The following is a 12,857-nucleotide window of genomic DNA, read 5'->3' as shown; positions in this document are numbered from 1 at the left end:
TGCTACGCTCGTAGACCAGTGCCTTGCTCAGCCCTCAGGAAAGCTTCCTCCTGCAGTAGATGGGAGCAAACACAGAGACCCGCAGCCAGATATCATGCAGAGAGCAAGAGACCCTGGAATGCTCAGCCCTAAATGGGATGCTGCCATCACATCCCTTCCCTCAGGACTCAAGTGACCCTGAGGAAGAGGTGGCCAGACTGAGTGTAAGAGCCAGAAAGGAGGGAAGGCATCAAGGAAGCAAAGCCTTCTAATCAAAAAGGTTCATGTGGACTCACAGAGACTGAGGAGGCACACGCAGGGCCTGCAAGGGTCTGCACCAGGTCCTCTGCATACATATTATAGATTACACTTTAGTGTTTTCATGGGATTCCTGAACATGCAAATGAGTGGGTCTCTGATTCTTGTGGTGCTTTCTCTTGGGTTCTTTTCCTTGTTTTTGTCCAATTCAGACATGTTACGTTCTTTATGTGTTATATTATATCAGTATATTAATATATTATTATCCTTTAGAAGCTTGTTCGCTTTCTCATGAGAGACAGAAAGAGAGTAGATTCGCACGGAAGGGGAGATGGGGAAAAACTGGTGGTTTACAGGAAGAGGAAATGGTAATAAGGATCTACTATGTGAGAAAAAAACTATTTTCAATAAAAGGAGGTGGTGGGAGATGCTAAAATGGTAAAAGATAAAGCCCTAAAATTCGGCAGAGGAGTGACTGAAGAATCTAGCAGTAGGCTGTAGAAGAGGAGTGCATACATCATTAAGTCAAAGTCAAATTCTAAAGTAACAGTAACCCATCTGGAGCTGCACTTTAGACAGATGACTGAGTGGGTGGATGGGAGGGTGGATGGGAGGGTGGATGGGCGAATGGATGGATGGATAGATAGATAGACAGACAGACAGACAGATAATAAACGGCAGATAACTGATAGATCAGGTCCCATGAACTATTTAGGAGAGTTCTGCAGGTAAAATTTCCTATTGATAATTTCTCCAGCAGACGTGTATGCTGAGTTATGGAAAATGGGTAAGTTTGGCTGCAAAGAAGGAGACTTCGTACTTACCCACGCACACGGTCCATACCACACTGCTGCATAATACATCAAGTGAAGATGAGTGAGCGAACAGGAGGACTTCATTTAAGTCTACGTCACAGTGTTTTAAAACCGTATGGCTTTCACAGATATAGAGACTGTAAGGAAACTTTGGAAATGGAGGTGTTTTACGTAGTAAACCCAAAGCCTGGAGGTAACGACTATTCTCTATCTCCTTGGTTTTTATAAAGTAGATATGTATTTGATGTTCAGGCTTAGAGCTCGGAAACTAAGATAAACCAAAAACTTCCCACATTTCTGGTAAAGCCTAGAAGACTTCTCGGGTTAAACAGTACAGGCAAAATGAACTCTACAGAGAACTAAGCAACTCATTGAGAGTGACGTACTCACCAATCTGGCCAGCCTTGACTTTGAAAGGAACATCCAATTCACTCTTCGGAAGGAAGACAAAAATTAAAGGACATCTTTATGCAGCCCCCAAATCCCCGTGCACATCAATGATAGAACTGATTAACTCATGGCTATGACTGCTTCACTAAATGGTAGTTTTGCATAAAGAAGTTTCAGAGAAGCAACATTATAAACAGGAAAAACAGAAGATGGTTTATAAGGAAAGTAATTACATAAACTGGGTATTTTATTTTAATAAATGAAACAGATGGACATTGTTTACCTGAAATACAAGAAGAACAAAGTCCATGCACGTAAGTCGGCTAAAAACAATCACTGAATAATTCTCTCAGATAATTTTTAGCAAATGAGCAAACAAAACCCCTAAAAAGGAAGGCTCTAACATACTATTTACCAAACTAGCATTTTTCTTAACAAATTATACACACCAACAAATAATAATAAATTTTGCCTTATCTGGACTCCTGGGTACTAAACCATAACTCTCCTTCATAACGATTGCTACACTTTAACGGTCAGCAGGGACTTATTAGGTGTTATTTAACACATACACTTTCTGCCCGGTATTGTGTAACATACAGGAATACTGGGAATATTTCAACACTGAACTACAATACTGTAGGTTATGATTGGCTAAGAATCCATTCTCATGATCATACAACTCTACAAACATTCTAGGTGCAGAGGAACAGGACACAAAACCTTTGGCAAAAGAATTGGCGGAAGTAAGGACTCTGTTCCCCAGGGATCAGGAAAAGTATATTCAACATAAGCCACCTAGTAAGTGTTGTCCCAGGCTCACTTTCTGTTCTCTTGGAATAATTTAACGAGGACTAAAGTTCCCATTTCCAAATAAAACTTCAGTCTAGGGACACAGTACAGTGTAATAGCATCAGCCCAACACGCAGAAGACACAAGGTTTCATCTACAGAACTACCAATCAACCAATCAATAAAACCTCACTAATTTGGTTAAACTGTGAGAGAGGGCTAGTTCTCACTAATGAAGTCTATAAATTATGAAGTAACTGATTACACTTAATTTTAATAGAACTCTGATTATGCTGATAGTTCATCCTGTCTCTTGGGGATGGTCATGAAAACCGTTCTCATTGTTGTATTTATACTTATTTCTTATAAAATCTTCTCATACTGACTCTAACCTCTAGCATGCCACATAAAGACAGGGAAGGATGGTTAGGCATTGTGAGTATTTCCAATGTACCAGAATCTTTTTCCCATCTTGGCCAGGCCAAGGTGGGCTCTGCTACTGAGCCACTGTGCATAGTAAGAAACTGAAACAGAGAAATAAGAAAGTCTAGCACGAGCTGGTAATCTCAGCATTCGGGAAATGGAAGGAGGAGGATCAGGAATTCAAGGTGAGCCTCAGCTATGTAGTGAATCTGAGCTAAAGTTGTCTACATGAGACTGTCTAAATGGGGGGGAAAGAAGCATATATCCATATACGCACACGCACACACACACAAGCACATGTGGGAAATCTAAAGTGTGGTGAATAAACCTTAAGTGACATTGTAGATGGCAGTTTGTATTCCAGGTTAAAACGTAACCTCATTGGTCGGGAGGGTGAGTGCTACTTTGCTTTTAGCTCAACAGCAAATGATGCAAATTCCACACTAAAGCTAAGTGTAAGTCCCTCCTTACACCTTACCGTTCCCTCAATACTCTATGGCTAGCATGTCACTACACTGCTCCATACCCCTCGATCACTGCTTAGCACCAAGTGCCTGGAAAATACACATAGATAACTCTGAAGAAAAATATTTCCATAAGAGAAACGGAGACAGCAAAGCTATACAATCAAATGAATTCCATTTTGGGAAAAAAAAATTGATCATTGCAGGGGAAACTGTAAATCTTTAATCTCATGATTTCCAATGACAAATAGTTAAATAAAGAACCCTGCTTGGAGTGACTCAGTCACTTTATCTGGTACCTGGTACAGATGCCTAGTAACCAAACGTTTCTAAGAGCTTGCCAAATTCGCTGAGTTATTAAGCATAATTTAAAAAATAATAACCCTTACCAGAGCATTTTCTTTTATCTGCAGATTATCTAAAGCCACATTACCTGAAAGAAAAAAAGGGGGGGAGGACAAGAAACATGACATTAATAAAACCATTAGTATAACGTGTTACATCGATCAAAAACCAAGCCCGCAGTGCTAGAGCTAAGAACACATATGGAAGAATGTGGGGACTCAAGGTCCAGCAGGGAGCACAGGCCAGAACATACCTGCATTACGGAACAAAACAACGAGGGACATGGGAGAATGTTTGTGATGGAGTGTTTTCTAAAACGCTGCACACCGTCCCGACTTTTAAAATAACTTTAAAAACTATCTACTCAAGTGTATATGCCTAACACCGACAAACAGAAACCAAATAAACACTAAACACAAATGACAGTCTCTCATACAAACAGTACGTGTTTAGTGTGTATAAGCATTTTTTCTAAAGCACATTGTTGAAAAACAGAGAAGCGATAAGAACGCCCCAGGAATGGAAAGAAAGTACCCCAGCTTTGTACTTAGAAAGAGGAAAGAATGCGACTGTTAGGCAGCCTCCACGAGGCAGCTGGAAAGGACCTAAACTCTGAAAAACCAGATATGGCAGTACATGCCTGTGATTTACACTTAACAGGAGGTTACGTCTGAGACATTAGTTTGAGGCCAGAATGAGCTAAACAGTGAATTCCAAGCCAGCCTGGTCTATACAGAAATACCCTCTCCCAAAAATCATACAAACATACATACATATCTACCTAAAATAAGTAGTAACTTCCATGCCAAACACAGTAAAGGCACAGAGGCCATCACAGTAAAGGCAGAGGCTATCACAGTAAAGGCAAATTTTGGAGCCAGAATAGAAAGAATGGTACCACTACCAAACACAAAAATCATCAGATAATCCTACAAGATGGACATGTATTCAGTATGTGGATGAATAGTGTGTGTGTGTGTGTGTGTGTGTGTGTGTGTGTGTGTGTGTGTGTGTGTGTGTGTGTGTGTGTAGGGGTGTCTGCATGCATGTCTATGCACCACACACAGTGTCTATGGCGGCCATAAGAGGGCACCAAATTCCCTAAAACTGGAGTTACAGACAGCTGTCATGTGGATGCTGGGTATTGAACTTTTGCAAGAGCAGCCACAGTGCTATTGACCTCTAGCCCACTGAATCATTCTTATGACACACAATCTCTAAAGTTACAGAAGTGGAGACAGCTCTGCGTTTAACCATATGCTGATGTCTTACACACACTACAACCGAGGCCCTACTGGAGTCAACAGAAGGAATCTGCACAGAACACCCCTTTTTAGTCCTTCAGAGCACTTTAACAAGCTCCACGGTCAACACAGAGCCCAAACCTGCTCATGAGCTCTGACTGTTCTACCCAGAGACTCTCACTGTCACCAGAAGTACTCAGATCATCCACACTGAAAGTGACAGTACTGTGTGTAGCACACAAATGTGATCAGATATGAACTTGGACGTGTTGATAGACACAGGGCTGCTTCTACTGAAGTAAGCTGTGGTCTACAAGGAAGAAACAGGTATTGATTGATCAATAACCTGCCAGCGTGGAGAACAAAGTCCCCCCCACCTTGGAATCAGATCTTTATTTTCATAAGATAAAGCAATGTTATAAAAAATAGAAGGGAAGAGTATAATTAACTTCACAGTGGCTATAGTTCCAGTTAATTGAGGCTAAAACTTTAGGAGAAAAAGAAATTTCACACGTTTAAGTCCCTGAACCTAAATTCATTACTTTAATTAATGTGATTAGAGTCTTTTAAGCTCTACCACTTTATTCCCATGTCCAATGCAGAACTCAATCAAAAAGTTTAAAAGGCCCCAATATTGCGCTAGCTTAGTCACAGAACAACAAAGACATCCCGAAGTTTCACTGCTTAGGCAGTTGACTCTTGCTTGTTCTTTTTTTTTCTTCCATTTTTATTAAACTGGGTATTTCTTATTTACATTTCAAATGTTATTCCCTTTCCCAGTTTCCTGTCATCAGTCCTCCCCCTCCCCTTCTATATCGGTGTTCCCCTCTCTACCCACCCCCTACTAGCACCCCCCCCAACAATCCCCTACACTGGGAATCGAACCTTGGCAGGACCAAGGGCTTCCCCTTCCACTGGTGCCCCAACAAGGCTATTCACTGCTACCTATGAATTTGGAGCCCAGGGTCAGTCCATGTATAGTCTTTGGGTAGTGGCTTAGTCCCTAGAAGCTCTGGTTGGTTGACACTGTTTTTCTTATGGGGTCCCAAGCCCCTTCAGCTCTTTCAATCCTTTCTCTGATTCCTTCAACGGGGGTCCCGTTCTCAGTTCAGTGGTTTGCTGCTGGCATTCATCTCTGTATTTGACATATTCTGGCTGTGTCTCTCAGGAGAGATCTACATCCAGTTCCTGTCAGCATGCCCTTCTTAGCTTCATCCATCTTATCTAGTTTTGGTGGCTGTATATGTATGGGCCACATGTGAGGCAGGCTCTGAATGGGTGTTCCTTCAGTCTCTGCTCTAAACTTTGCCTCCCTATTTCCTCCTATGGATATTTTTGTTTCCCTTTCAAAGGAGTGAAGCATCCACATTTTGGTCCTCCTTGAGTTTCATGTGGTCTAATTGGGTAATTTGAGCGTTTGGGCTAATATCCTCTTATCAATGAGTGCATACCATGTGTGTTTTTCTGTGATTGGGTTATCTCACTCTGGATGATATTTTCTAGTTCCATCCATTTGCCTATGAATTTCATAAAGTCATTGTTTTTGATAGCTGCATAGTACTCCATTGTGTAGATGTACCACATTTTCTGTATCCATTCCTCTGTTGAAGGGCATCTGGGATCTTTCCAGCTTCTGGCTATTATAAATAAGGTTGCTATGAACATAGTGGAGTATGTGTCTTTGTTGTATGTTGGAGCATCTTTTGGGTATATGCCCAAGAGAGGTATAGCTGGGTCCTCAGGTAGTGCAATGTCCAATTTTCTGAGGACCCTCCAGACTGAATTCGAGAGAGGTTGTACCAGTTTGCAATCCCACCAACAATGGAGGACTGTTCCTCTTTCTCCACATCCTCGCCAGCATCTGCTGTCACCTGAGTTTTTGATCTTATTCATTCTGACTGGTGTGAAGTGGATTGTTTTAATTTGCATTTCCCTGATGACTAAGGATGTTGAGCATTTCTTTAGGTGCTTCTCAGTCATTCAATATTCCTTAGCTGTGAATTCTTTGTTTAGCTCTGTACCCCATTTTTTAATAGGGTTATTTGGCTCTCTGGAGTCAAACTTCATGAGTTCTTGGTATATTTTGGATATGAGCCCTCTACCAGTTATAGGATTGGTAAAGATCTTTTCCCAATCCGTTGGTTGCCGTTTTGTCCTAACCACAGTGTCCTTTGCCTTACAGAAGCTTTGCAGCTTCTGAGATCCCATTTGTCGATTCTAGATCTTAGAGCATTAGGCATTGGTGTTCTGTTCAGGAAATTTTCTCCAGTGCACATATGTTCGAGACTCTTCCCCACTTTTTCTTCTATTAGTTTGAGTGTATCCGGTTTGATGTGGAGGTCCTTGATCCACTTGGACTTAAGCTTTGTACATGGTGATAAGAATGGATCGATTTTCATTCTTCTACATGCTGACTTCCAGTTGAACCAACACCATTTGTTGAAAATGCTATCTTTTTTCCATTGGATGGTTTTGGCTCCTTTGTCAAAACTCAAGTGACCATGGGTGTGTGGGTTCATTTCTGGGTCTTTAACCCTATTCCACGGGTCTATCTGCCTGTCTCTGTACCAATACCATACAGTTTTTATCACTATTGCTCTGTAATACTGCTTGAGGTCAGGGATGGTGACTTCCCCAGAAGTCCTTTTATTGTTGGGGATAGTTTTAGCTATCCTGGGTTTTTTGCTACTCCAAATGAATTTGCAAATTGTTCTTTCTAACTCTCTTAAGAATCGGATTGGAATTTTGAATGGGGACTGTATTGAATCTGTAGATTGCTTTTGGCAAAGTGGCCATCTTTACTATACTAATCCTGCCAATCCATGAGCATGGGAGATCTTTCCATCTTCTGGGATCTTCCTCAATTTCTTTCTTCAGAGACTTGAAGTTCTTATCATACAGATCTTTCACTTGCTTGGTTAGAGTCACACCGAGGAATTTTATATTATTTGGGACTATTATGAAGTATGAGCAGACCTAGCTATTCTTTGTTAGTTTTATGTGTCTGACAGTGAAGTGAGTATTAGATATGGGTCTATCTGCCTGTCTCTGTACCAGGCAGATAGATTTCTTTCTCAGCCTAAGAACGAAGTTTTAAAAAGTATTTTACAACCTGACAGAATATTGATGATTACTGTTGGTGGGACAAACATGGCTTTCAATTAACCATTTTAGTATTTTCTAGTTTTTATAATTTTCATGTATTACTTCTAATTAAAATCATGACACAAAAGAAGGGGAAATGAAGAAATAAAACAATGGTAAGTTCTGAAGTCGGTTTGGCTCAGCATTTGGATATGACTTCTTCCCATATCTAATACCCACTTCACTGTCAGACACATAAAACTAACAAAGAATAGCTAGGTCTGCTCATACTTCCTGGATAAATGACATAAAAGGTAGCCATAGCAATATCGCTCTGTGGCTGTTTGCACTAAGGGAGGAGCCACTAGTCCAGTAAAAAGAAAGGGAGGAAAATCAGCAGCTTGCAGATTAGCAGAGGCCCGGGGAATGGGGGAAAGTGCATTTGTCCCTCAGTCACCAGTGCCCTTGCGAGGTGAGGCACCAGCCAACTCAGTAACAGCAAGGCGCACTGCTCTGCCAGGCACAGGGGCATCCGTCCCCTTCCATGGCCAAGAATGCAGAAACTTCCATTTAAATCATTTGTAAGATTGAGACATATAGACCTAAAAATCAACTATTTCATACTGAACTGAGTACTGGAAAAATAAAGTCACTCCGAACACACAGAAGTAACCGTCCTATTTAGCCAGCTTACCAGAGATAAGAACACTCAGAGGCCACAGGGGGGAAAATGAAGAATCAATATTCATGTCTTATCATAAAAATAAAGAAAAGAAACCAGGTCAGGAGGGTGAATGATGGGAGGTAGACACGCTACACTGTGCCAGCAAGGAAAACAGGAAGGCCAGACATGCCATCAGGTGGCACTTCACCTCAAGTCCACAGACACGCAATGCAGGAGAGAGGCAGGTAAGGAGCTCTGTGAAATGACCTCTGGTGCACACTGGCAGGACTGAAAGATCTGAGTGAGAAGTGGGGTATAAGAATCCAGCTTTGAAGGAGATCTCACTTGCTGTTCATGAGGAAGCTACAGGCATTTTACTCTGAGCTCATGGTGCGAGAGTTACACAGGGAGCTCCGGAACCAATGCCAAAGGTTATCTCAACATGTTAAACCTGAATCAGAATGCATGAAATAATCTTTGCTAATGAATTAAAGATAGAAATGAAATCAAGCCCATTAAATTAACAAGTATCACCATCTTTAAAAAAGGAAACAGTTGTTAAATTAGAAGAAACAACCAAATTAATGTAATGAATAAAAAGTAGAGAGGCTGGAGAGATGGCTCAGTGGTTAAGAACACTTGCTGTTCTTGCAGAAGACCCAAGTTCAGTTCCCAGCACCCACTCAGGGCAGCTCACAGGCACCTATAATTCCAGCCCCAATGGGATACAATGCATTCTTCTGGCCTCCTGGCCTCTGCAGGTATCAGGTACATAGTGTGCATATACACATGCAAACGCTCAATTTGGTTTTGTTTGTTTGTTTTTTAATCAATTGGAACTGTCATCACACAGAACAGGCTTGCCTAAGTTCTAAATCCAAGAATAGCTTGTATACATGTATTCATCTACAGAATAAACTCAAGAAACTCTGTTGCTCTGGGTTTGGTGGTGCAGGCCTGTTCTCCCAGCACTCACTCAAGAAGTGGAGCCTTGAGGATCAGAATACCTAAGCTAGCCTGTGCTACACCGGGAGCCCAAGGGCAGCTGGACTATATGACTATGAAATAGAAAGGGCTAAGAACGCAGCACAACTAATAAACAGAGTGCTTGCCCAGCATGCACGAAGTTCTGCTGCCACCTCTAGCAAGCACAGATCTAGTGCAGTGGCACAGCTATAATCCCAAGACTGAACAAAGGCAGGGGCATCCTCAGCTACACAGAGAGTTTAAATACTGTCTCAAAAAGAGAAAGAAAGAAAAAAGAAAGAGAGAGGGGAGGAGGGAGAGAGAGAGAGAGAGAGAGAGAGAGAGAGAGAGAAAGAAAGGAGAAAGTGTTGATATTAAATAATTTCAACTGGAAATGATCTTTCCATGATTAAGAGGCTTAAGCTGTATCTCCCCTACAGTATTTTAAGTTTACATAAATCCTCAGCACACGTATAATCGCCTTATCAATGTCCCTCATCACTGTACTCACTAAACACTTTCTTAATTGCCTTAGGATGCACATAACTACGAGGCAGAAACAACTACTATGAGGCCATCAATTAATATTTCAAAAACTATGTTCAAATGTGTTACATTATTGGATCCTCACAGCCTCACAGCAAGAGGCAGGTAGCATATACCTATCAAGAGAGAGAAACCGAAGGTATCTGGAGGTTAAATAAATGGCCTGTGAAGACCATGGCAACCTACACATGGAGGAGCCGCCACTCAGTCTTCTGACACTCAATGCCATGTTCTGCCCACCATGCTCTCTTTTAGATAGTGGAGCAGAAGGGTTGGGGATTTGGCTCAGTGGTAGAGTGCTTGCCTAGCAAGCGCAAGGCCCTGGGTTCGGTCCCCAGCTCCGGAAAAAAAAGAAAAAGAAAAAAAAAATACCGTTAGATAGTGGAGCAGAACAGGTAGAAGGTTCAATCCTACCGAATCCATCTCCTTCCTCTGCCACGCAATAGCCAGACTCTGCACCGAGAGGCCTGGTTTTTAAGGTTATATAAAAATCCAAAAATGAGTGGAAAGGGTAGTGTCAGAGGATTACATCAGGAGCAACAGAAGGGACAGTTCCTCGGTGACACAGGAGGTGGCACTGCAGATGACCATGCCATGCTGGACCTTTTCTTCAAAAACAGCTCCTAAGCTGCATCTCAGAACTACTCCAGGAGCACACAGAGCTTACTCCTACCCCTCTCTGCGTCGTCATCACATGAAAAAGCTGGCAGTTAATCAGAATGGGTGGTTCCTCCAAGGTTATACAATTACCATGCCACTGCACCTGCTGAATCCGTGGTCAGTTCTTAATACGAAACATAAAGATTAATCCAAACTATGATACAACGACAACAACAAATGGCCAACAAATAAAAACACCAGACCCTTATCAAGCCGCATAGCCTAAAATGATGACAAACGCCTATGTAGTGCTGTGACTCAAGGTTTCTCGATCTAGCCATAGCAAAAGAATCCAGCATCTGCTTCACTTGTATCAAATGTTTCTAAGCTCATCTCCCGAGGAAATGAGCTCAGCCACTAAGCCGTCAGCAAAAGCACGGATCGATTTATTTTAATGACTCATGTTTTCACAGACACCAAAGAAAATATTGTACCAATTCCTTCCAAATGAACTGAACTATCTGACTCCAAACCAAACCAATCCAGATTGCTTCAGTTGGAAGTTTGCTGCGAAGCAGAAAGGAAGTAACTGACTCTAACTTTCCAGTGTCCTGTTGAAATGAGAAGTCTTGGCAGAGAAAAGCAGAAAGCTGCTCAGAAATCACCAAGACTTTCTCCTTTCAAACACCACGCAGGGCCTAAAATCCAAGACGCTCACAAACGGTTTCAAGGCACCAACTTGGGGCTCTATTTCCAGAAAAGGGGTAGATTTTTAATTAATGATGATGCTATCTATGTAGATGCATGGAAAGGTGTATCCACTTTAGCTTTTTAAGCTCTGCTTTGACCCATTGTTCCACCCTGTGGGGAAATAGTTCTAGTGCTTTGCCTTACTTCAGCTCCCCAAAAGCCGTGCTTCCAGACCCTGAGGGTCCCTTCCCCCAGCTGGCTTTGATTTGTATTAAAGAATTGCTGTACAGCCAATGGCTGGGCAAGGAGATAGGAGGAAGGACTTTTAGGACTTTTAGATTGCAGGGGTAGGGGTTGGGGATTTAGCTCAGTGGTAGAGCAAGGCCCTGGGTTCTGTCCTCAGCTGGGGGGTGGGAAAGGGGGGAGATCGAAGAGGGAAAGGGACCCACTGAGGGGGAGAAGAGGAACTTGCCATGATGGGGAAACAAAGAGAGCAGACTTAAAGGCCTGTCCACATGTACGATTCCAGGAAAGTGGCCCTAGGAGCCCCAGTTGGGGTAGCAGAGATGAAAAAGATGTTAACTCAGGAATACCACAGGGGAGTGTGCCCTAGCTGCGGAGAGATTTAGAAGTGCCCAGCCATTGAGCAAATTAGGTATATCAAAATAAGCTGGAGTGTATAGGTCTTTTATTCTGGAATCCCGAGAGCGGGTGGCTAGGGGCTTAATCACCTGCCAGGAGGGAGATTTAAAAAAAAAAATCTTGGGGATGGGGACTTGATGGCTCAGTAGTTAAGAGCACTTGTGTTCTCATGGAGGACCCAAATTCAGTTCCCAGCACCCACGTGGTGGCTCATAACCATTCCTATCTCCAAAAAACTCAGATACCTTCTTCTGGCCTCCACAGGCACTGCAAGAACATGGTGCACACACACATACCCTGCAGGTAAAACACTTACACATGAAATAAAATTCTTTTTAAAAAAGCACTCCCTCGATGAGTTTCTACTACTTAGACACTACAGGGTTTTATGTAATGTCTATGTAACAATCACACAAGTGTTTTTTTCTGTCATCCCAGTCTGCCCCGCCCGCTGGGCATCACACAGATGTGGCTTCTTTACCTTGCAGCCTGTGGCTGGCTCTTGGCCGTCAGTACAGAAGGAAGGAGGAAGGACAGAGCTGTGCCTGGGCCAGCATGCCTCACTCTGGCTGCAGGCGGTGCAGCACAGCCTCCCTAAGGAAGGGCTCAGGCTGCTCCAGCCTCGTTCAAACCACAGGTGCTTAAAGCCCAAGAAGACACGGTCACCTCACTCACTTCAGAGAAGAAACAGATGGCTTCCCATCAGTGACCTGGGGGAAGACTTCCTGTCCAGTTTCCTCATCCTCTCTCCTTCCTCGTGCTGCTTTCTGCCAGCAAGACAAACTGAGCATCACAACTCTAAAAGCTAAAGTTCTCCAAAATCCGAAACTTTTGGGTGCGGACATGATGCCAGACAGAAAATCTCTACACACCCAATCCTGCACGGGGCACATGCTGAAATGCGGCATGCTGAAAATAACTGCAAGGCTAGGCGCACTATAGGTATATGAACTAAA

General features: G+C 42.6%; 1 protein-coding gene across 2 annotated transcripts in view; it reads right to left on the bottom strand.

The window, feature by feature from the left end:
• Positions 1-12,857, bottom strand: part of Vps13c (vacuolar protein sorting 13 homolog C) — a 152,171-nt gene that overhangs the window by 134,423 nt on the left and 4,891 nt on the right. For both annotated transcript variants that reach the window (XM_032910561.1, XM_032910562.1), the window contains exons 2-3: positions 3,510-3,553; positions 1,443-1,485 (exon numbers count right to left, since the gene is read on the bottom strand). In XM_032910561.1, the coding sequence (XP_032766452.1) occupies positions 1,443-1,485; positions 3,510-3,553 (87 nt within the window). The remainder of the gene's footprint in view (positions 1-1,442; positions 1,486-3,509; positions 3,554-12,857) is intronic.

This window comes from Rattus rattus, chromosome 8 (assembly GCF_011064425.1).
Source record: "Rattus rattus isolate New Zealand chromosome 8, Rrattus_CSIRO_v1, whole genome shotgun sequence".
Classification (NCBI taxonomy): domain Eukaryota; kingdom Metazoa; phylum Chordata; class Mammalia; order Rodentia; family Muridae; genus Rattus; species Rattus rattus.
The sequence above is the reverse complement of the archived record's forward strand: the minus strand, read 5'-3'. Positions and strand labels throughout refer to the sequence as shown.